At 38.3% G+C, this 24576-nt stretch overlaps 3 protein-coding genes across 5 annotated transcripts; 2 read left to right on the top strand and 1 right to left on the bottom strand.

Moving 5' to 3' along the window:
* Positions 1-250: 250 nt before the first annotated feature.
* LOC128468395 (uncharacterized) lies at positions 251-4228 on the bottom strand. The gene is made up of 5 exons (XM_053450095.1): positions 4101-4228; positions 3403-3618; positions 2276-2335; positions 1877-2152; positions 251-970 (listed from the first exon to the last, which is right to left on the bottom strand). The coding sequence occupies exons 1-5, from the start codon at positions 4159-4161 to the stop codon at positions 348-350; spliced, it is 1236 nt and encodes a 411-aa protein (XP_053306070.1). The 5' UTR covers positions 4162-4228; the 3' UTR covers positions 251-347.
* An 8194-nt stretch (positions 4229-12422) lies between these two features.
* On the top strand, positions 12423-14175 carry LOC128468158 (uncharacterized). Its single transcript, XM_053449846.1, has 3 exons — positions 12423-12573; positions 13189-13365; positions 13460-14175. Exons 1-3 carry the CDS (start codon positions 12483-12485, stop codon positions 13954-13956), a joined length of 765 nt encoding a protein of 254 aa, XP_053305821.1. The 5' UTR covers positions 12423-12482; the 3' UTR covers positions 13957-14175.
* A 4654-nt stretch (positions 14176-18829) lies between these two features.
* Positions 18830-20994, top strand: LOC128468513 (waprin-Phi3-like). Of its 3 annotated transcripts, none has more exons than XM_053450264.1 (4): positions 18830-18939; positions 19835-20038; positions 20393-20486; positions 20857-20994. In XM_053450264.1, exons 1-4 carry the CDS (start codon positions 18867-18869, stop codon positions 20903-20905), a joined length of 420 nt encoding a protein of 139 aa, XP_053306239.1. In that variant the 5' UTR covers positions 18830-18866; the 3' UTR covers positions 20906-20994. The 3 variants fall into 3 exon arrangements, with proteins under 3 accessions (XP_053306239.1, XP_053306240.1, XP_053306238.1); XM_053450265.1 differs by having other exon boundaries at positions 20393-20505; XM_053450263.1 differs by having other exon boundaries at positions 20393-20517.
* The last annotated feature ends 3582 nt before the right edge of the window (positions 20995-24576 follow it).

Raw genomic sequence — 24576 nt, 5'->3', positions numbered from 1 at the left:
TAAAATGTCACCTACTCCTAAAAGATCAACCTTTAAGTAATTTGACACTTAAAAAGTCCAACACTGTTAAAAGTCATTGGTATAGACAGCATGTTAGGTCACCAGCCTGTGGGTCGGAACATGCAATATGGAAATGTATGTCTGAAATATGACATATGAACAAATCAGTGTAATTTCAGACAGAACTGCTCTTAAACCATAGAGATTGTATTTCCATAATATTTCTGCTGTTTTACTAAACAAAGATAAGAACAAAAAGATTTTTTTAATTTTTTTTAATGCTTGTCATATTTGTACATGGAAGAACTGTGAATGCATCCTTGTTGTCAGAATCAGGGCATTTCCATTTAATATTCTTGTTCTTGCATCTGTCCTCCACTTTGCCCCTTTCCTTTACCTTTCCCCTTTCCTTTACCTTTACCTTTCCCCTTTCCTTTACCTTTACCTTTTCCCTTGCCCTTTCCCTGGCCTGGTTCCTGTCCTTCACCTTGTCCTTGGCCAAAGTCCATGCCTGCACCTTCTGCCTCTTCAGGTAGTAAACCATCTAAAAATCTTTTTTGCCTAACTTGTTCTTTTTCCTCCTGAACCTGACTATCTTCATTTTGTAATGCTTGTCCATGCCCTTTCCCGTGTTCTAGTCCCTTACCATGCCCTTTACCATGTTCTGCTCCTTTCCCATGCCCTTTACCATGTTCTGCTCCTTTCCCATGCCCTTTACCGTGTTCTGCTCCTTTCCCATGCCCTTTACCATGTTCTGCTCCTTTCCCATGCCCTTTACCATGTTCTGCCCCTTTTCCTTGGCCCTTTCCTTTGCCATGTCCCTTTCCATGTTCTGCCCCTTTAGCATGCCCTAGTCCATGTTCTTCCCCTTGCTCTTCATTTTCACTCTCATCTCCATTACTTTCATCCACGTCTCGTTTACTCCTCTCATTTTTGGCATTTTCAAACTGTGAAAAAAAGTCTTCCTCCGCTGAAAGACAAAATGCACATACAATGTTATAGTATAATACATTATTTATATTTTATTTCTGTCACTGAGTAATATGGATTACTTAACTTTCAATTTAAACATAATTACATTTAATGTTAACAAACGCTTAGTGGATGAAGTCAATTTCTGAAACAATTTTGTGGCCACCATTACACAAATAGTATACAAAGATTGCTTTTCATTAATACACACTCAGCATTCTGCTAAAGTACAACATTTTCACAAATGACAAAGTTTATTTTTTTTGAGGGACATACTCTTGAATGGAAGCCCTCGTTCCATGCTATAGTGTCCAGGAGTTCAAAACATTGACCAATGTGTGACCTCTGTCCCCTCAGGTTAACATGGATATACTTAATTAGCTTTTTTTATTGTGGGTGTGGGTGGTATGTTTAAATATTTCTCAATATGATATTATACTAAACCCAAAAGCTAGACTTCTTGGAAACGTTTCGATTAGCCATCTTCACTGATAAACTAGTTATTGCTGAGTTAAATATTTTATTCCTCTTATTTTATTCCAATTTCAGTTAAGAACATATTTTAATTAGTCAGGCCAGGTACACAGATAGATAACATATTATATTGTAAATAGCTGACCAGAAGTATATAGGTAGTATTTTGTTTGATAACCAATAATATCACTTGACAATAATTGTATATATTTGTTCTACAGAAATGAACTACAAGGTTTGGAATTTGCCAGGGAGAAATGTTTATCCGCATCCACATGCTTCGATGGTACATTTCAAATGGCATCTGTTTAGGGAGTATGGTGCTCATAGATCAATGGGGTAGAAAAAAGTAAAGCAGGCCTCATGAGCTAAGAAGCTCGTATCCAATGTCAAGGCGGACAGCGGTTAGTCACAGCTAAAGGGTACTTACTAAATATTCCTTTCATGCATTTCATTCCACACGGAGATTTGCAGCATCTCATGTTGTCTCCGCAGTCTCTGTCTTCCACACAGGCGACCATTTTGGTAAAGTTGGGAAATTTAAAGTCATGATCGTGAGTACACTTGTCACCCTTTTTGCAACCTTTGTGCTTTAGTAAACCCCTCTGTTTCTTGAACATCTCGTGCATTTTCTTTTCCACCTCTGGGTGAGTTTTCAAATACTTATAAGGGCACATTCCAAGTCTTTCGTCATCTTCTGTAACTTCTGGAGGTTCAAAGGCAAAGTAAACTGTCTGTTAATATACATTCAACGCGGGTTCTTAGTCAGTCCTATAAATTACTCCTCCCATTCTAGTCATTTATTTCACTTATTTATTCCCATACCTACCCAGGTCCTCAGCAGATTCTTCACTAAAATTCTCTGACTCTGCTTTTTGGGCATCTTTATCTAAAAGAAAATAAATATGATAATGAATTCTCCAATGTGACTGCGCATCAATTCTTTACAGCCTAGGAATGGTGAAGTTTTTCTACCTTGCAGATTAGACATGTAAAAAATTCTGTACTCTGTTACAACGCCTTAGTGTCTTAAATTATCTGAAGGGTCTTTGCTCTACAAACGATGGGTCCTCTGCCCATCACTACCTTAGTATTGTCCATATTGTTGCCCTACAAGATGTTGTGCACCAAATCTTTATATGGTCCATACATTAAAACACATATGTTGTCCTACCTAGCGACATGATACGGCCAAAGCCCCATTGTTGTAAGTATGTTTGGGACTACAAACACTGCTCTCATACCACCAACCCTCTTACTTCCTAGTGGCGGAAGGCAATATGGTGATGTTGCAGTAGAACTGGGAAATGTGTGGCTCTGTTGACTCTCACTCTTTTCTTGCTCGCCAACACTCTCTGTATTTCTAGGGACGCAGACACCTGGTTGTGGCATCACAGTCTGATTCTGTGAGTCCTAGAGAACACCGTAAGTAGTAGGGAACCAGAGAAGAGCGTCACCGGAGGCACACATCTTTCAGTGCTGCATGGACAATGCAAGTAGACACATAGTGCATGGAATTCAGCACAGTTGCACCCCTGTGGCCTATATTGTATGTCGATGGTCCTACACATCAATGATCTGGCATCAAAAACATCCACACTGCTTTACATCAGCAGCAACTACTTCCAATATTACATATTTATTTGAAAGAATGTGATAGAATGGGCAATACTAGCTGTCCTTAACTTTGTCTATCATCAAAGCCTTTTTTTTACATAATGGGCTTTTATAACATCGTAGCTGTCACATAAAGATTTTAACCAAGTGTTAAAAAGTTGTTCTCTACAATAAGAATATTTATCAGAATTACTTCATCATTGATATTTAATTCAACTTTTATGAAAGTTACTGCTTATTTTTAGTAGAATATGAAAGAATAACCTGTTATTCATTTATAAACAAATGCATGGATATGAATTAGTAGCTCACTTGTGGGACTTGTAATGAAACACTTACCAAACAAAGGTTTCATGCATTTCATGCCACAGGGGGAACGGCAGCATTTTAGATCACCCTCACAAGCTCCATCTGCGCCGCAGTCAGGCATTTTGCTGAAGTCAGGGAAACGGCGTCGTTTTCCATTTTTATTCCTAAATTTCATTGCTTCAGGATACTTTCTGTAAAAGTCTTCGGGGCACATCCCATTGTCTTCATTCACAGGGTCATTTGGTTCTAACAAAATAATAAAAACCTCCAGGTTATAAAGTAAACTTTTGCCTTTTATTTTCAAACTCAGGAGATTTACCTATTTGCTAAATAAAATGTGTTATATATGTCAGTAACAACCTAATGATCAGATATGACTGTTTTTGGACCAAATAGTATTGTTAGAATATTCCAGATGCAAAAAATCATGTGTACTTACCCATGAAGACTCATATAAGAAGGTCTTAGATCATCTGATCTTTATGTAAAGTGCACACATTAGTGTCCTAAAATTTGCTTTCCTGGACTAACATTTTTATCCGACTCCATTTATTTACCCCCTTTATCAGGTTTAAAAAAAAAAGAAAAATAAAAAAAATTCTGTTCTTATCTCACAGATGTAACACATAGACAGTTACATGCCTTAATGGATAAACCCTGTACAAGTTAAGGGTGCAGTTTGCTCTGACAGTCTAATTGTAAAGTTTCTATACATTAATTCATCTTACCATCTATGAGAGCACTGGCCACAGCCACAAACAGTAAACAGAAAAGGACTTCGATCTTCATTATGTTCAGGACCAGAACTATCAGTCAACGAGAGTGAAGGAATAAGTTCTGCTCAGCCTCTCTCAGCTACAGGGCTCTTATATATATATCCGCATCTCTTGGAAGATCTGTATCAGCAACTAGATCACAAGCTGTGTATTATCAAATTATTCCATTCCAAAAATCTTGAATTGATATGAGATTATCTCTAACCTTTTCATTTTATTCTTACTCTTATCTATGCAATGTGATATGTTGCGTGGTTCTGAAGCCAAAGGCAATTTGATATAAAGCTGACTTTAAGACTATACAATCAAGAAAAGTGTGTATTGTGTGCATTGTGTGTCTACAGGGCAATTATATATAATTTATTTTGTATATATGCTTTACTTAAGAACTGTTCTGTGCGAGTAGTGAATGTAATAACGGAAACATAAAGAATCTACGTGTCACAAGTCCAACTTTTAACATAAACAAATTGGGACACTTTAGTTTTTGAAAGTGCAACACTTTGCTATGAAATACTGACAAAAGCCATAAGAAGTACAGTGGAAAAACAAAAAAAGTATGTCAATATAAAAAACAATCCAAAATGTGCTTCATTTTATAATGCACTTTAAGGATTGGTGGAGCAGGATATTTGTCATGGGATTTTATGGTGAATTGGTGTCTAATGATCTCATAGCCCATTACAATAAGCCATTTCTCCAAGAGGGCATAGCTGAGATGATAACTCAGATGTTTCCTTACTACCATTGTTCTACTTATTTCAAGCAGTTCTTTCATTCGCCATGTAGGTTCACTCATAAAAGTTCCAAGGGAGGTTGGGGGTTTTGCCCCCTCTTGTCCAGCCTGTGGAGACATTGAACATTGATCCTAGTAATGTAGAGTAAGACTGGTTCTAGTGATCTTCTAAAGTCTCATAGTGACTTTATCTTATAGTAGACATGTACAAATGGGCCACAAATGATGCTGGCACATGTTTTGGTTTGTTTTTGGACAACAAATTGAATTTCCTGGCCATTCAGTTCAGCCAAATGTAAAATTCGGGAATGAAATTTGTTGCCCAGTGCTCACATTCTCTCTCTCACACTCTCTTTCTCTGCGTACATATCCCAGTGGGGACTTTCATCAAAATGCTGATGCTTGCGGTTCCGCTTCTGCTGACCACTTCTGCATTTCTTTATCTTGTATCTTTTATCTTCTCCCTTCCCCACCTCTCCCACCGGATGCGCCATATTGCCCACGGTTCAAGTTAGGGCAAAATGACATCTGTGTGCCATAACTTCCAGTTATTCTCATACAGTAGTTAACTAGGTAAATACCTACTTAAACCCTCTAAATTGTAAGCTTGCGGGTAGAGCTGTCTTTATGTACGTGTTTGTAATAGTTTGCCAATTTTAGTTTTGACATATAGTTGCATGTACTGTGTAGAATTATTGGCACTATATAAATAAAAGAGATTAATCATGATGAGTAGCCTATTTTGGCATCCATTTCCAGTGGCCACAGCAGTGTGGATAGGTACTCATATACAGGGCCAGATTAAGTACATGTACATGAGAAGATTGGCTGTATGTGCCCACTGCACTCTGTGATTTTATACACTCGTGTGGCTATGTGTATGAACACTGCTAGATCTGATCTGCTGCTGTACTGGCAGGGTTGGTACTGTAAGTATGCCGCCATATTGGCCTCCGAATCACTGGCAGTTCCTCGTGTACCAGTTGGCCAGTCCAGGTCTGCTGGTGGCACAGAAAGAGTGTTGTCTCTGTTATGGCCCTATGCAGCTAGTTTTTTGCACTAAACTATATTATAGTATACTATACCCTAGCCTTGGATGAAGAAGAGAAAAGGGCAAGAAACTAATTGTTAAAAAGTGTATTATACAGTTTCCCCAAAAACGAAATTTGTTATTTATATTTATATTATATTTATATTACATAAATGTATATATTTATACTTAAAGCTGACGGTTCTTTAATGGAGGAGAAGATATTTATTTATTGTGTTTAATTCACTGGACACATAAAGGTCTTTAGTAAACACAAAACCTATTATTATAGATGTAATGAGAAAAGCTGCATCGTGGCCTTTAAAAATAATGAGACTGTAATTTCAGGATTAATTTCCAAATGTCACCTTTATTTTGGAAGTAGACTTATTATTAAGCAAAATATTATGGATCTTTATCAAGCTAAGATTTTTTCATTCGTGCCATTATTCAATGTCATTCAATGAATTTCACTAGCACTCTCTTGTTTCTCACAAGAGCCTCCTCTCAGGACAGTACACACTACACAGTTGGGAATGATAGGTTTAGACCTGGTAGCACAATAGAAAAATAGACATTTGAAAATGGGAGAACATCTCCAGTCCACTCTGCCCATGCCTAGGAGGAGATCCAGCTCTGCGGCAAGAATCTGGGTCCTCAAGTGCGTATGCCTATTGTTCCACCTGTCAATAAAATCTGTACAGATACGCCTTTTTACCGGTAATGTAACGAAAAATCTGTTATGCCAAGTGCATTAGTAAGCGTTATATAAATATAGGCTTCCTGGGGTAAGAACTAACTGTCAAGTAAAATGACCTCTTGTTGAGGAGGGTCTGTGGAAGTGGAAAGGTTTTCTGAAGCGTGTGTACATGGCTTTTTTGGGTCCGTCTTCCACAAACAAGCTTATGCTTGATTGCACGCATCGCCTCCTGAAATCGAGGGGGAAAAAAGCAGGTCTATCTTACTAGAGTCCATTTCATTTGCTGTTCAATTGGGAATCTTTTATCTAAATTGTTACAGATGTATTCAGCCTTCTCGTCTAAGACTCTTCAACAGTGATCAGAATTTTCCACTGTTGTGTGAGGGGCAAACGAATAGGATTAGTGGAACGGAGAACCAAAGACCCAGAGAGGGTCCATTCGGTCTGAGGTGTGCCATGACCGACGTACCAGGTAGGCCTATAGAGGGCCACCCCGTAAATAGAAATGAAAGAAAGGATAGAGGAGAAAAGAGGAAATAAAAGGAAGGAAATTAATAGGGGGGGCAAGGGAGGGCAACGTTAGGAGCTGTAACGTAGCTGTGGAAGGGAGAGGCGTTGGTTAAATAACCATAGCCCCTCCCACAACTACAGGCTAATATACATCAGCCTTAACATTTGTGTGAGGGGCAAACGAATAGGATTAGTGGAACGGAGAACCAAAGACCCAGAGAGGGTCCATTGGGTCTGAGGTGTGCCATGACCGACGTACCAGGTAGGCCTATAGAGGGCAAAAAGAAGAAGACAAAGTTAGTCGTACCATAACATGACAATACGAATGACCAAGCTTATTAAGCGAGTGACGTGAAGGCATTACGCATTCCCGAGTGGTTGTGAGATATAAAGAAGGAAACACGAGGAGTTCCATCTGCCTAGCTTTTAATCACCTGGGCTGGAACGTATTCTTAGACGCTGCTGAGGCTGCCCTGATTATGCGAGCGGGTTAAGGCCAAAACTGGTACGTAATAACCTAACATATCTGATAAACATGACTGACGACAACGGCTCCCTGGGGAAGGGCAAAAGAAGACTAGCTTTCGGTTTCCCAGTCAAAAACCAACAACAAGGCTCGCAGGACTGCAACTGGGCACCAAACTGAGTCGGTAAGAAAAAACGTAATTCGTGTACTTGGCCGGACCGATTCGAGGGACAGAACGAAATGATCAGCAACAGAACACAAGTCCGAGACTTCAGAGATGGCGAAGAATAAGCGTAATGGCCAGTACCTTCGGTCGCATGAACCAACGAAGGCTGACTTACCGTCCCAGTAAAATAAGGACTGCAACTGGGCACCCGGGGACATTGGTAGGAAGAAACAGTGTACTCGGACCGGATTGATGCGTTTCGTGTGACCGAGTGACAGCTCGTAATGAACAGAAGAACCGAAGCTGCATTAAGTACAGTAGCCAGCTCACCAAGCTGCCTGTATCCGAAAAAATTACATGGAAGCTTAAGCACTATACCTGTACCAGGACTAAACAGGATGTCCATTAACATTAGCAAGCTCTTACTTGCCATCCATTGGTGAATTACCGGGGGGGTAATTGACCAGCTGTAGCATACAACGAGTAACTCCAAAAACGATATAGCGAGCGACTGAAAACACGCTTGGAAAAGGAAATGAACCTCCATAAAAGTGCAGACATAGTAACATGAGCTGAACAGTATAAAAGCATGAAGGAAAGAGAGCGTGCGTAATGATGTGTAGTGCAGGACTAGAGGTATCAACAGGTATCGGTAGTAAAAGGGTTAACTGGCTTAGTAACGATTGAGTATGAGAAGTGCACCTGAGTGGCCATGCATACATATAAACAAGCCGAATCAAGGGAAGTACCCAGCATAGCTCCACTGAACTGCTACCTTTAACACAGATGTTGTAATTAGGCACGGTTAGTAAAAGAAACATATAGAGATTACGAAGAAAGTGAAAACAGGCTTGGGAAGGTTTATGTTTGATTAACAGCACCTGTGCAGCGCCCTGCATACACAAAGCAGTCTGTAAACAACAACAAAACCCCACGTAGACCCCGTAAATGAGTTAATAAACGACCAAGCAAGCAATGAGAAAATAAGCATAACCGGAAGGGGGGGGGTGCCCCCTCTCGAATAACCCCGAAAAAACCTGATTTGCAGGAGTCGTTTGGCTCCTGAAACGCAGACATGCCACACTGCCAATACTAGCTGAAAACTGCAATGTTCCTTCCTGAAGTTCCGTGACATCACTTCCTGTATAGCATCAGCCAACGTTAGGAGCTGTAACGTAGCTGTGGAAGGGAGAGGCGTTGGTTAAATAACCATAGCCCCTCCCACAACTACAGGCTAATATACATCAGCCTTAACATTTATGCATTCCCTCTGAAACCATAAGATCCCACACGTAGGAGTATCTTGTAAAGCTTATAGTGGCTTGAAATGAAACAATGAACTTTGGTACTTGCAGGCTTTTTTTCAGGAAATGTAAAGTAACCAATGGTATCAGGTAGGAGTGTGATTTATCTCCATTACTTATGTTTTGGCTGTGGATCCCCTATCCATTTCAATCAGAAGTACATGTGAAATTCAAGGCTCTTTAACGCTCATAGGAAGGGAAATCAAATTTGGACTTTTTGCAGACAATAGCCAACCAACTTTCAGAAATCCTTATATATCTGTCACCTCCCAGCTGGCCTGCTGTCGGGCAGGCCTCCAGCCAGTGCTATGAGATCTGCTCCTCCGTCACGCCATCGGGGGGACTTCTGTCCAGTGTGCCACCCCGTCCGGCGGTTTCTCCTGTTGCTTCCAACGATCCTTGACCCCCCCCAAAGGAAGGCCTCTGCCTGGTGCAGGTAGTCCACACTGCGCTCCAGGTAGGCCATGACTGCTAGGGAAGCCCTCTCCCAGGCCATATTGCTGCTGGGGTTAGTGAAGGAGGATGTCCACTTCTTATACCTCAAGATAAAGACCCTGACTATGGGCTCAAATGCATGGGCTGGCACAAATGCCTAGTCCTTATTATCCTGGAATGACCTGCTGGGGCCTGAGGGACTTTGAGGTCACTCCTGATGACCTCCAACTTTTCCTATAGGCAGACAGACCTCTGTTGCTCCCTAATCTTGGGCAGCATCTCCTCCAAAGCAGGATCCAAAATGGTAAGAGCCTTAAACTTAAATAATCTACTATAACACAGATGCTCGCTGAATAAATTATGGCAAAAAGAAGTAACAATGTTGTGTTTGTCCTCTGCGCTGCCTTGGATCAGTTGTCCACTGCTTGCCGCCATACTTTCTGTTAAGTGCTGATATGAAGCACAGTTTTAGGCAGTATTACTCAGCACAGCCCTCTATATCGCTAATGGGCCAGTTGGGGAGATTAGTGATTTCCCTTTTAACTAGCATATTGAGCAGCGATGCTACTGGGAGCCTGATAACCCAATAGAGACATTGGCTCCCTGTTGTGCGGCAGAAGGGCTGGCACCATATCTGGACCTGACACAGAAGGCACGAATATACAAGTAGTTCTAGCCCACTCTACTAGACAGGCATCCTGACTGCTTAATCTACTGCCTTGTTGCAAACAATAGAGTTGCTGAGTCTTTATCTGGTGTTGATGCAGATGAGCACCCTTATTCCTTTTGTTAAACATCAAAAAACATTTTCATTGCACAGATAATAATTGATAGTTATTCCACATCTACTACAAATTTGATTCGCTCTTGGGGTGTCAATGGATATAGTTGCTTTGGTCGAAGAGAAAGTGGTGTCAGTAGAGAAATATGACAAAAGCTTTTAAGACATCAGAAGTCTTTTTTGAATTTGGCCTATCTGAATAAGAGTCTTAAGCTCTCAAAAGCTAATAAGGCTAGATGCAATATATGGACAAAAGTATCTGGACACCTGACCATTACACAAACAAGGACTTTGATGACATCACATTCTAAATACATAGGCATTAATATGTAGTTGGTACCCGCTTTGCAGCCATAACAGCTTCCACTTTTCTGGATAGACTCCCCACAAGATTTTGGAGTGTTTCTGTTGGAATTTATGCCCATTCATCCAGTAGAGCATTTGTGAGGTCATGTGTTCTGAAGGTCACATACCAAGACATTTTGGACAATGCTATGTTTCCTACCTTATGGGAACAGTTTGGGGAAGGCCTTTTTCTAGCATGTCTGTGCCCCAGTACACTTTATGCCCATAAAGACATGGTCGGATGAGTTTAGTATGGAAGATCTTGACTAGCCCACACAGAGCCCTGACCTCAACCCCATCGAACACGTTTGGGATGAACTGGAATGGAGATTGTAAACCAGGACTTCTCATCCAACATCAGTGCCTGACCTCACAAATGCTGTACTGATTGAATAGGCAAAACCCTCCCACAGAAACAGTCCAAACCCACATGGAAAGCCTTCCTAGAAGAGTGGAAGATGTTATAACTACAAAGGGGGACCAAATACATATTAATGTCTATATATTTAGAATGCAATGTCATAAAAGTCCCTGTTGGAGTAAGGGTCAGTTGTCGTAATACTTTTGTGGATATAGTGTATTTGTCTATCCAACAATAAAATGCATCACCTTTAACTACAAATATCATCCTTTATTTCCCAAATATTGATCTCGAGACAGAATCCATATTTCGTGGACCACGAGTGGTCTATTAAACTCCAGACTTATATTACTACGTGTCAGACATTCCACTTGGAAAAAGTACAGGTTGTTTTTGTTTTAAAGCTTAAATATTTGCAGAGTAAAGATTAGCTTCACAAATTCTCCTTCCATAGATCTGTCAACAAACCATTCTCTAAGGGCCATGGAAAGTGTGTGTTTTGTGCTATACCTTGAGAAAATAGTCTAGGGAAACATCAACTTTCCAGTTGGTATACTACAACACCTATCATATTTAGCCAGCCCAGCCTAACAGAGGATTTATAATTTACAGCCCATTGACTACAAAAAAAGTATCTCTGGTAGTTTGTATCCAAAAAATATGTTAAGACATGAATATTTAAAAAATAAATAAATAAACTTCCTCAAGTTTCATCAATTTCAGGTACTGCAAAATATATTTCCTATAATTGTCAATTTTAAGAAAAGCATGATGGCCAATAAAACAGCAAATCACGATGTACAATAATGTGCAATAATGTTTTTTTTTTGCTTGTTTGTATTGATTCTGCTTGATTTGTTATTAAATCTACCATGTATGGTTGGCTTAGATTTGGTGAAGATGTTTGGTCTTCTCTGTTGCCAGTCACTTTGATCGCTGTTATAGAATTGTCTTAACCGTTTCTGTGCATTAGTATTATAACTGATCAGACAATAAATAACTCAGTGTTATGTCAAGTTCTCACTATGTATAAATGGCAAGATGTTCCCTTCAGTTCTTCAAGTGTTAATCACTGGGGACCTTGTCATACAGAGGTAAATACAAGCAAAGCCGTGTTGATTATTTATTTGTTAACATGATGTATTTCTTTATTCACCAATGAGTGCTCTTAAATACAATACAGTGAAAATCTTCCGTAAAGCAACAGTCCCCTATATTGTGATTTTATCTTGATGAGTTGGTATGACTGTTGCTTTGCTCCTTTTCCTTCTTCATTCTTAAACTATTCATACAACTACAGTTAATGATCAGTTCCATATCTCCATGGAGCGGTATGAGGTTGGCCTTTACTCTAGGAAGCACCACATGGACCGGCTAACACATTTAAACAGAAATGGAATGTAGAAACTGCCCAAACTCCACGTTTCACCTTTCCATATCTCATGCGTGCAGTATTTTAGGCGGAGCCACTTCCATTTTTTAAAAGGTGTAGACCGACGTATGACAACCCATTTGTGTGGAAAACTGGCAACAATGAAGACTATAATTGTCCTTGCTCTGGTGGGTGTCTGTGTGGCCCTTCAGAATCGTGGTAAGTGATTAATTAAAATGCTTCATGGCCTAGGGGTTCACCTTGTACTTCTTAATTTGTTTTATCAAAGAGTAAAGGGGGAGATGACAATAATATTTGGTTTATAAGATCCATATCTGTAGAATATATGGGGGGACATGAATATAAAAGTCGCCTTCACACAATTAACCTTATTACATAACTTATTACAACATTTGAGTAGTTTTTACCCTATTTTTTGTTAAACCCATTAATGTGTTTCTTGTTGGTGTGTTCTGTAAATGTAATAGATTACATCAAGTTGAACTAGGATAGTATCTCAGAAAATCTGTTGACAGAGTTCTTTTTCTGCTAGTAGTCCTGGACACAACAGCTTAATAGACTTCTTAATAGCCAATAATGAATTGTTTAGGATAATACTCATCTTGTACCATTCCAATGCTTTTTTTCTTTTTCTTTTTGCAATGGTACTCAAACACTCATCGTAGAGTCGTCACTATTGTGCACTGCCTTTCTGGTGTGTTTGATTATTTCAAGGAGTGCCAAAACTACCGCACATCCATGTCTACAGCAACTTCATTCCCTGCATGCAAATCACCACTTGTGTTAGGGCTGAGATTGTGTTTGATTTTGCAGGTAGACAGAACGCATTCTCCTTCCCAGGAAAACCAGTGCAAGCTGTGATTTCAGAGAAGCGTAGTTTGGAATTCCCAGCAATTGAGGCTTCTGCTGAAGAAGAAAAAAGCAGTAATGGGTTCTTAGAACAAAGAAATTTTGTGTTAAGCAATCCGCACCACAGAAATGTTCGATTAGGTAAGTGGAGATAAACTTTTCTCTATTTGTATGTTATTTTGTCCCATTTCTTGAAAGATGGTACTTATAACTTATTTGTGCTTGTTATCTGCAGGAGGACAAAACCTTCCTCAGTTTGGCTTCCATGCTGCTATACCACAGGAAAAACAGCCAGACGCTGAGGATGTCAATAAAGATTCCTCTGAGTCTTCCCCCATTGAAGAAACGGCTCAAGCAGTCACTGAACAAGACCAGAAATCTTCCCGTGAGGAAGCCAAAAAAGATGACAATGTATCTTCTAGTGAAGAACAACTGGCAAAAGAAGAAGAGTCAGTTCCCAAGAAAGATTTAGAAAATGAAGACAGTGCCGTCCTTGAGGAGCAGCAAGCAGAACCACCCAAACTATTCAATCGTTTCTCATTCATCCACCCACGAGGCCAATCCCTGCTGCTTCAAGGTTCACGGGCTGAAAGGGAAATCAGTGAAGATGTTCCTGCTGGGATTGAACTGAATCCCAGTGGGCCAGTCCAAGGGTTTTCCAGTCTGAATGGAAATGTCAGAAACAGAAAGCAATACAAGCGTGTCAGGACCATTAGATTAGTCCCTAAATAAAAACAATTTACTGTATTTATTGGCAAAAAGCCAGAAAAAGGTCAATAAATTTATTATATGATTTAAAATGGTATCCTTTTTAATTTGCAGATCTTAACCAGATGCTGATTAAAAGTTAATACAGCCCATGCTTTTCTTCTCTTCTTGCATAAACATCTTATCTTAAATATAGTTAGCTTCAACTTAAACTCGGTCCAATAAAGCTTTAGCAAATATTAATACTTGTCTGACTTCTTATTGAATAACAATAGCTTGTATGTTTGCATAGACCAGCGATGTCCAACTTCCGTACTCAGTCATCAGTAACACAGTATGCTTCCCACCCTTAATAAGATAAGATGAGGGCAGCAAAAATGGACATCAATACCAATATACACTTAATGACCATAGCTAGGAAATGAGCATGTTCTTCAAATTAAGAGATGCCCCTCTACTTTCTATGATTTCTTTCATACTGTTTAATGCTTTTTATTTATATATATATATATATAGCTGCCCATATCACAAATGGAAGCCGTCAGTTCATATTTCCTTGACTTTCATACTTCACTTAAACCTGTATCACTTCAAATTGGTTATACCTTATAATGTTAATATTATTCCCATTAACTTACTATAGTTCTATAGTCCTATCCGTGTCATTATAGTTACTGTCTTATCCTTTTCCAAAATGGTTGAAGCCACTGAAACTGCATAGGAATTCTAGTCCTACATCTTTCATTTCAGTTACATAAAATAAAACCAGTGTGACCTGAAATACAGATCCCAGTCTTATGACAAAACAAAACAAAAAAAAGAAAATTTAATAACGACAATAGTTATGCTAAAAGTTGTGATGGTAACCATGCTACTTAAGTGAATAGGAAGCTAAGGCTACATCCCGAGTGAGTACTTAACTTGTCTAATATCTAAAGTTCCCTTACTCTCTGAAAGATACTTATATGGATAAATGTATGAATTAAAAGAAACAGCAGAGTTAATTAATAAAAAAAACACACACAACTACCATACTACCTATACAATATTTTCTTCAATTAACTAAGGCAAATATATCCCTAAAAACATACCAAGTAGCGATGTCAACAGGAAACACATAAAACACATCATGCATGGTACCAATGATACGATTGCAGTCACAACATTTTTTCAATTCCACAATCCCTACAATTAAGCATGGAACAGGAAAATACAGTTGTATGTAATCGGGCAACAAACACAAATTGCTATTTAAGACTGTGGTTTAAAGTGAGAGTAGGAACATTAAACATTGATACGACTATGACATAGTATGAGCATGGCTACATTTTAGTGCTATGACTCCCAATCACCATCATTACCCCTATTACATCACTCCCTGTAGCTCTGAGGCTTGTGTGGTGTTGGTCATGTTCATATAAAATTAACTATGTACTATACTGATATACACTGTTCTCATAATGACTGAGTAGGTCATAAAGATTTGAAATTGTCACAACAAATTCAGATGGAAGACGAGGAAACAAAATGTAGCTGTACCCAAGGACTTTTTTTTTAAAATAGTTACATAATTTTGTATGCTGCGTTGGTCTGTGCAGTTGCATCATTTCTCTTCTTTATGACATATCATATCGCATAGAATTCCACCCTAGCGTTCTTTGCACAGCTACGGTTTGATAAACATTCCTTTCCACAAACAGTAAGGTATGATGATATATTTGCAAAGACTCATATGAGTGACATATTAACCAGAACAAGATGTACTCTGTTTTGATCCTTTTCACACGCTAACAGCATGTGAAAAGGATCAAGGTGGTCATTGACCAAATATATTTTCTTTTAAAGAACATTGAAAGCCAGAAAAAAAAGGAGGTGGAAGGTAGTTTATTGATAAAGGTGCACAATTATGTTATTTATATTATTCATGCTAAAATTCATTATACTACCAACAACATTTGTTCATCATGTAGATGTTCTATGGCCCAGGTACTCTTCATATTTTTTTTGAGATTGTACATTAATCAAACCTATGTGGGACTCTTTATTATCAATAATTAAGCTTGTGAACAGCGAGATGGAAGCACTTAGTCCAGAACTCTGTATTTTTAAATATTTTTCATATCTAAAATAAATTGCTGATTGCAGCCACTATGCTTATTCGCAAGTAGTGGAAATCAGTAGTTGTTCCGACTATGAAAGAAATCCTATATATGACCTTGGAGAATAAATATTATGAATTTTCTATTAGACTTCCTTTAGCTTTTAAAACACAGCGTTTTTCTTTTTTTTGTTCCTTTTTTATTTTTCTGCACACTGAGATTACTCAGTTTTGATTTAAGCAAGCACAGAGACTTGCTTAATTATTAGATTTAATATGTTTTCCCCTTGTTTTTTCCTTTTTCCATATAGTTTTTCATATAATATTTGTCGTCATAACTGTATCACCCTTTTTTATATTTTTAGTACGATTTATCTTGAACATTGTATATTGTATTTGCCTTAATTGTTGATCATCTCATATATGATATTCTATTTACATTTACTTTTGTTTTGTATTGTCTTAAAAATTATTTGAAGAATAGATGCTCTATATCACTACCTTTTCTTGTTGCCTGCCCAAAGATAACTCTGTAAAAGATTTAAGAAGAAAAAAAACTATATTGGTCTTCGTTTGAGGCACTGGGATTTATTTACAACGTCTACTTAACTTTGAAGTATGAAGGGCCAACCTTATGGAGTTTCTTCTGCATGAGAAGTCAAGTTAATCCTGAGGAAGAAAGACATTAAAAACATGAAAGATATGTATATAGAAAAAAATACTTAGCAAATGTTAATAGAACTTTAATTTAAATGGTTAAAAACAGCAGAAAAAAGAAACATACAGGTCAATGATGTCTTCTTAAAATGTTACACAAAAGAGCATTTCCAAAACCCTCAGGCACGTTGAGGTTTCTTCAGAAGAGATTTGTCCCATGTGGTCAGCAGCTTGTCAAGGTTGTCAGTTTCAGCAAACTTTAAGAAGTGTTTGATGTGCTGGACCTTTATTTTTCCTTTTCTGAGGTTCTTTGTAATAAAACGCAGAAGCTCATAAGCTGCAGACATCTGGCTATGGTCTAAAGAGGATCTCATTACATTGGACTTTATTCTCTCTATGGTATTATGATAGGCTTTTTGCATCTCTGTGTCCATTATCTTTCTTGCAGCTTCTCCAATTTCAGATATTGCATTCAAAAGGTTCTGGTTTTGTGAACCTAAGATCAACATGAGGAACATCAGTACAAAATATATCTTTTTAACAGTATTTTTTTCTATTTTTTGCTCTAGGTTCAACACTAAATTGCCATGGGCACTTTAACAAAACACTTAGTAAGACCCCATCTTTAACACAAATGGTGGATTTCATCATACACAGGCTAATGCAACACACATGTTTATTAGCCAAAAAAGTGCATTTCAACAGCTTGCTCGGCCGCTACCTCCTGATGGAAACTCTATAGATCCATGGCCTCCATGAGCAGCAGTTTGAGCTGCATATAGGATAGCGTTCCTTGAGAGGCGGCGGACAAGGCAGCTGGTTAAGGTGTCAGAACAGAGAACTAAAAAGGAGTTACCTATTGTAAACATTTCTGTTCAAATATTAATCTTTTTTTCCCCGTTTCTATTCGGCAGGGTGTTAGGTTTTGGGGCACATATGAGATATGTAAGAAACCTGTGCCTAGAGGCATGCAATTTAATCATTCAGATGTCAGAAGTTTCCAAGCACAGATAGCACCAACCCACCACCAAAACCACACAATTCATTTTTCAGATGGAATCCTCTAAAATATTCTTACACTAGACTGTTTAGAAAAACACTGATTTCTGAGTATTTGGTTTATTGCCCTGGTTTTTGTTTGTTTTTATGACTCATAGTTAAGTCAGATGACTTTCAAAACTAAAAAAACTAAGAAAAAACTCTGCTTGTTAATAATGCAGCTCAAAACTTCTCGCAGGAGAAACATAATGCAGATAGTAAGTTAAAGCCACAACTCTCTAGCAAATGCAGCCGAAGCACATTTGGCAGATTGCTCCAGAATTATTCTTTATACATACACTAATATGTCTTTTTTCAGATTTCCTTCATTTTTTAAAACATTTGAACCTATTGCATACATACAGGATGGGTCTTATATTTAAAAGTCATGTGGGATCACATGGGGACCTTAGTAACTTAGTCCAAGTGTGAGCATGAATTCTACCTTTAAATATTAGTTCTATGTGCAATGATGTTGCATTATTCCCTGCCGTTCCTCACTCACTTACGATTGGTGAACAGTAGAGACCACTTTGCTACTTGATACTTGTAGTATTGTAGAAAAAAATATTGATCAGTTATGTACTAGAGAAGCTGATAACCGAGTGGTTTAATAAATTAATTAATCTTGTTCCATAGTTTTGGGATTGTATCATTTATCTATGATACGTGACATGCATCTTCCATGATATAATTCTACTAAGTATACATTTTTAACCCCAAAGTAATGTTGGCGTGAAAACATCTATCATGGTTATTTAACTTCAGGGCACCGGATATCCCTTGCTCTTTGTGGAACTAAAACTGAAATGATGATACTGCTGACTCACGGATTTCTTTATTCTTCAGAACACAACCATACATTAAATTTCAAAGTCTTTGTGGCACTTTTTTTTTTTTAAAACGCCCGTATCTTATTGCAGAAAACAAAAAGTTAATTTCACTGGATGTCATTTGCACAAAGAGTGTTGATCTAATTACTGGAATATCGTCCGGTATATTAGATATTCTTCCTTTGTGTAGATAATTCCATTCAATCATGAACAATATCTGACTGTAGCTTTAAAAGCAGGGGCATTAGAGCTTATCTCCCCATGTGTTTCTTTGCGATAGTCGTTGTAACTTGGTGGGCTTTTCCACAATGATTGGTTTGCTGATTCTTTGGGGGCTCGTTGGCTTCAGTCTCTCGAAGGACGTAGGGGAAATTAACATTGGTAAGTACCACATCTCTGAGTAAGGCCGATCTAGGCTGGGCTTTCTTGATTGAGAGATACTTTCTGAACACAATTTTAAGTGCATTTGTTTAGTTATGTGGTTATGTGTAACATGTCTTACTGACATAAGTGCTTCGTTATACAATGGTTGATAAATGGAGAATACAGAATTGGCCTCTCTATAAAGGTAAAGACAGCAACCAAGAAATCCAAGACCAAGCCGGCACCTTTTATACCCAGCCTTGTCAAAAACAATTATCTTGAGGAACAATGAGAAGTAGATCTGGCCACAGGACTAAAACCCTCTTTACATGCAACCAATTAACCATGATCTAAATGAAAATGTCAGGATTAAACATGTATTCTATATTGTCTTACTAGCTAGAAACCTGCTCAATTTCCGTAGACTTTATTCTTTACTATTAATAAAGACGCATCATGTTTTCACAGATTAATAGGCAGATATTGTCACTAAATAGACACATTTTAACAATGGAAATAAGTGTCCCATGCGCATGCATCTAAGTAGAAAGAAAATATGCCTCTTCTTACACAAATATAATCAGGCCATGCATGGAAAATGCAAGTTATTAAATCTGACTGAAAGCATGTACTATAAAATGAGTACAGACAAAACCTTGTAGTATTTCCCATTAGTTAATCTTACAAGCCCAATATCGTTTTTTAGGATGTTTTCGCCAAACTTGCAGTTTCAACCGTGCATATATAGAAACTGTGACCCCCTATTAAGTGTTAGGGGGCAAATCCCAGAGAGCTTTGTGAAGTTGCTAAGTTGAATCTGGAGCTTTACTCTAAATGTGTCATCTTACAAATAACAGCCTCCATTTTTCTGCTGGTGTTTCATAGTGTTATTTCCACGTTTCTTTCTCTAAAGATACTGCTGAAGTAAAAAAGCCAGGGGAATGCCCTGAGGACATCTGGGACCATAAGAGTGCCTCCATACTCCCTCCGTGTCCAGATCCATGTATGGACAAAGATAACTGTACAACACAGAGTTGCGTTGATGACAGCCAGTGTCCTGGTAGCTTCAAGTGCTGTAAAGCAAGATGTGGGATGGAATGCCTTCCACCGAAGTTTAGTGAGTTAAACCTCCTCGATTATACCTTATGCCCTTTTGGATAGTATAACAAAACTAGTTCATTCTCAAGTTTCCTAATACATGTGTCTTTGTACCCACGCATATATAGATTTATGTGAATCATAGACTAAAAAAGTAGATACAGCGTAAGAGAAACACTGACTTTACACCTTGGAGTTGACAAAGAGATTAATAAAACAAATATATACTGTATATACACACAAACAAATGTAGACATTTATGTCAAAACTTGTTTTTTTATATTCACTCCTGCTTTATGAATTACTGATCGATCAATATGTTTCCGTACATTGCTCAAGTTTATTGTATTTTTGTTTTATTTTTTGAAAACAGGAAGCCCATGTCGTGGGGATTTTGACTGCCCATGGTCTCTGAAATGCTGTGATGGTATATGCGACAGCGACTGTGCCTACCAGCCTCAAAGAAAGTATGCCACTACCAAAGAGGTACCAAGCCCCGTGAGTTTCAAGCCTATGCCATTGTAATGCATGAAATAAATATTGTCAAATCATTCATTCAATTTGCACGTACTTGTTTAGAATCTTGTCTATAATATGCATTCCTTGAAGCCATAAGAAGGAGAATTAACAAATATGTTCAGTGCATTCATACGTTGGTTTAATAAAATTATTTGGCTAGAAATAAAATAGAAATAAAGGCCTAAAAATAATTAAAACTAACAAATTAGGTCGTTGAACATGTCTGATCAATGCCACAAACTGTAATTATTATCATTATGGAAATGCGGAACTTGTTCTTTGCTACAATGTGACTTGTGATTTTGTTTTTCCTTCTAGAGAAAGAAAGCCAACTGATTTTATTGGATTCCAAATTGCTTTTCAGTAGAGAAATATCTCCTCATTGCAGACATAAATTGAATAGAATTCAGAACGTATATCGTCATGATGTAAATAAAATTAGAACAATGACTCATTTTTGGTTGCATTTCATTTCATTGATTATACTTTGGTGAAGAACTACCTGGTAAGAAGCAACAGATAAGGAACAAAGTTTGGGTTCTAATAACTGATTTTGCATTTAGAATATATTCCTTCCAAATGGCCAACTTATGTTCTCTGTAGGCATTGCTGAAGGCATGACTTATGATTAAGGCTTTACCAAGTTATTTCAGTCTATAGGTTATTATAAAAGAAACCCACGTCATTTATAAAGATGTTTCCATTCTTGTAAGATATTTCAGCTGAGCTGTTTGATATCCTTATACACCACAGATACTTAGCTCGTACAACAAAAATATATAAAAATGGACAAATAAATATAAGGTAAAAAGAGGAACTAGCTGTCCAAAAGGGAATATAATTTGATTTTTTTTAAAAAGCAGCCAAGAAAAAAAACAAAGCTTTACCATGAAAAAAACATTACCTAATATAAGATACTGTACAGTTAGCATTGCTTCTAGAGGTGAATTAGGCTGATGTTCTGAACTGAGGATATCACTCAGGCTTTTACTCTGAAGGGCTTCCATTGATGTTACACTGGATGAGTATACTGTATGTCTATGCGTGAGACGGGAAGAGAAAGCGTCAGTCCCCTAACTATAATGAGTTTAGGATTATATTTAGCGCCTTATTTTATTTTTTTAATTTCTAAATGATATAGGGGGAGAGAAATGGATCTTGCAAGCCCACCACATTTCCTGGCTCCTATGTACAAAAGCCTAGCATTGAACATTATATCACTGGCACAACAAGCAAGTTTGTGTAACGTATAGTTATTTTTAATGCTAGATGGGAAATTTTACAATATAGCCTCTCACACTGTCTCCATTGTTGCCAGTATGTAACTCTGATATATATATATATATACTTTTGCAACACATACGGATTTCCGCTCCTGTTATCTACGCAAATCCGTAGGTTTGCCGTCAGGAGTTAAAGGGCCATAAGAACGACTTTATTGGTTGCCGGCAGGGGCTTAAGGAGGAGCCCCCTGCCGGCAACCAATAGAGTCGCTCGCACGGCTCTTTAACTCCTGATGCGGAACTTGGCCTGGGGAGACCATTGGTCTCCCCGCTCCAAGGTTTAAAGGTCTGTAAGAGCGACTCTATTGGTTGCCGTCAGGGAGCTCCTCTGCCATCAATCAATAGTCGCTCACATGGCCCTTTAACTCCTGACGGCGAACCTACGGATTTCCGCTCCTGTTAACTCCTGGGACGTTGCGTAGATGAGCTAGGCTAGATGGAGAAGGGACCAAGGAAAATTAGTAAACAAAGACGAACATGAAGATTCTTCGTGTATGTTTTGCAGCCGCCATGTTCGTTTGTTCGGTATTTGGACTGAACAATGAAAATGCACCCTTTGTGTATGAATGTACAAGTCTAGTTTTAACCACAGTTTGCCACCGTGTAGTTCATTTAATGCGATGCAAGGTGTCAAATACATATTTTGATGGTCACAGAAAGGCATAAGGCATTTCTCATTGGTAAACACCACTGTTAAAATTAAACACATTCAAATTAATTAGAGACAATTTAGAAGCCAGGATAGTGACCTCCCAAGAACTGAGCTAGGCCATCAGTAATGTTAACTTTTGGCTTGTTGTGCTTGTTTTCACTTTACTTTACTTTCACTTAGCATTTAATACGCTGCTATTGTTACATTTTTACAGCATGTTATGATCATTGTTAAAATGTGAATAGATAACAAAGCATGTTTTCATTATTACTTTACATCTCCATTTCTTGCAGCCTCACCTTTACATAAGAGACAACCTCCCCAAAACAATAACAGGGAATCATAAGCACCATATTCTTTATGATACATTTGTCACAAGTCTGCATCACAATGGGAACAAGAATGCTCTTTTTATAATGTAACTTTAGACATGATGGAATAATTCTGAGCAGTAACTGATAGTTTGAAAATGTAAAAAACTAAAAAGAAGAATGGAGGTTTCATATTCATGGGATATTTTAATTGTTTCATTGGAAGGATTTTCACTTTTGCTGTGCCAAATTAGATTATTCAGGGTAAAGGGCCATAGTGTATTTTATTAGATAATAATCTTCATTAATCTATGTTATTATTAAAGTGTGCCAGTGTTTGTGTCACCCCGACACCTGTGATCCCGCAGAAGAGCAGAAGAAGAAAGGGAAAGGAATGATAACCGATCCTCCATTTACTAATGTTTAAGCTTTCTTATTTTGACTTTGTACTTTTCCTACTTCTCACACTTTGGGGTTTAGTCACTAAAGAGGGAGTTTGCAAAATATTTGAACCGTTGACCTTCCCCATAGTAATATGCAATGCATCATCAAGAGCAAGCCATGGTGAACTCCTGCAAGAAGGGCTGGTCCTGCAAAATTCTGCATTTATAATACCGTATTTGCTCGATTATAAGACGACCCTGATTATAAGACGACCCCCCAAAATCTAAATATTAATTTAGGAAAAAAACAAAAAGCCTGAATATAAGACTACCCTATAGGAAAAAAAGTTTTACTAGTAAATATTAATTCATGTAAACATTTTTTTCATATTTAATAAAAGCTATGATTGAGAAAAATATATATTTTTTTATTTCCTTTTATTTGCCAACCTGCCCCCCCAGTTATGCACATCTGCCCCCAAGGTTGCCACTCTGCCCCCAGTAATGCCTTAATCTCCCTTTATTTGCCACTCTGCCCCATGATGTGCCTTTTAACCCTCTATATGCCACTCTGCCTCCAGAAATGTCTTATGCCCTCCTATATGCCACTCTGCCCCTTGATATGCCTTTTAACCCCCTATATGCCAGAGTGGCATATAGGGGGTTAAAAGGCATTTCTGGAGGTATATGTATATATATATATATATATATATATATATATATATATATCTGCTAACAGCAATCAAACTCCTACCAAGCCAAGGCAGCCAGTACATGCTGGAACCTGGGGATGATAGGAGTTTGAGTACAGCCTCCCTATGCCATGCTACCCCCCCTTACACATCCATGCTATCACACACACACACTCATTCACAAACATTTAAATACTCATTCATTCCATTATTTCACACATACACACACGCTCAAACCCCCACCCCCTTACCTGAACTGCAGATCTCCCACTCGCAGACTTCTGCAGGGGCCCGGCTGTGCGAGCAACTTCTCTGGCCCCGCCCCCAGAGGAAGGAGGGGGAGGCAGAATTATGTGACACTCTGCAAGCTTCCTGCTGCTAATAGAAGAGACGCTGCTCGGGACCAAAGCACCGGTGAGCAGCCTGGCCCCAGCAGACATTTTTTTGAGGTCTAATTAGAAGACGACCTCGATTATAAGACGAGGGGTATTTTTCAGAGCATTTGCTCTGAAAAAAACCTCGTCTTATAATCGAGCAAATACGGTAATATCTGCTGATTTAGCCAGGTATCATCTAGAGCCAGCTCAGCCCTTACTGCAGAAACATCATGTGGTTTGCGTTTGATAATGCGTGGTGATTTCTGGGAGTTGACATTTTCAATTCTTCTGCAAACTCAAGACTGAGCACAACAAAATATGAAACGTGGAATTTATGTAC

The sequence above is a fragment of the Spea bombifrons genome, chromosome 11 (genome assembly GCF_027358695.1).
Source record: "Spea bombifrons isolate aSpeBom1 chromosome 11, aSpeBom1.2.pri, whole genome shotgun sequence".
Lineage (NCBI taxonomy): Eukaryota > Metazoa > Chordata > Amphibia > Anura > Pelobatidae > Spea > Spea bombifrons.
This window is presented reverse-complemented; position numbering and strand designations above follow the sequence as displayed.

What these genes read in the sequence shown, in the direction of transcription:
- LOC128468395 (XM_053450095.1), bottom strand. Translation starts at nt 4,161, where the DNA reads ATGAAGATCGAAGTCCTTTTCTGTTTACTGTTTGTGGCTGTGGCCAGT. An exon ending in AGAATCTGCTGAGGACCTGG is followed by an intron (nt 2,153 to 2,275) that starts GTAGGTATGGGA and finishes TTGAACCTCCAG; the next exon opens with AAGTTACAGAAGATGACGAA. An exon ending in ATGCATGAAAGGAATATTTA is followed by an intron (nt 971 to 1,876) that starts GTAAGTACCCTT and finishes TTTGTCTTTCAG; the next exon opens with CGGAGGAAGACTTTTTTTCA.
- LOC128468158 (XM_053449846.1), top strand. Translation starts at nt 12,483, where the DNA reads ATGACAACCCATTTGTGTGGAAAACTGGCAACAATGAAGACTATAATT. An exon ending in TGTGGCCCTTCAGAATCGTG is followed by an intron (nt 12,574 to 13,188) that starts GTAAGTGATTAA and finishes TTGATTTTGCAG; the next exon opens with GTAGACAGAACGCATTCTCC. An exon ending in CCACAGAAATGTTCGATTAG is followed by an intron (nt 13,366 to 13,459) that starts GTAAGTGGAGAT and finishes TGTTATCTGCAG; the next exon opens with GAGGACAAAACCTTCCTCAG.
- LOC128468513 (XM_053450264.1), top strand. Translation starts at nt 18,867, where the DNA reads ATGATTGGTTTGCTGATTCTTTGGGGGCTCGTTGGCTTCAGTCTCTCG. An exon ending in CGTAGGGGAAATTAACATTG is followed by an intron (nt 18,940 to 19,834) that starts GTAAGTACCACA and finishes CTTTCTCTAAAG; the next exon opens with ATACTGCTGAAGTAAAAAAG. An exon ending in GCCTACCAGCCTCAAAGAAA is followed by an intron (nt 20,487 to 20,856) that starts GTATGCCACTAC and finishes TTTTCCTTCTAG; the next exon opens with AGAAAGAAAGCCAACTGATT.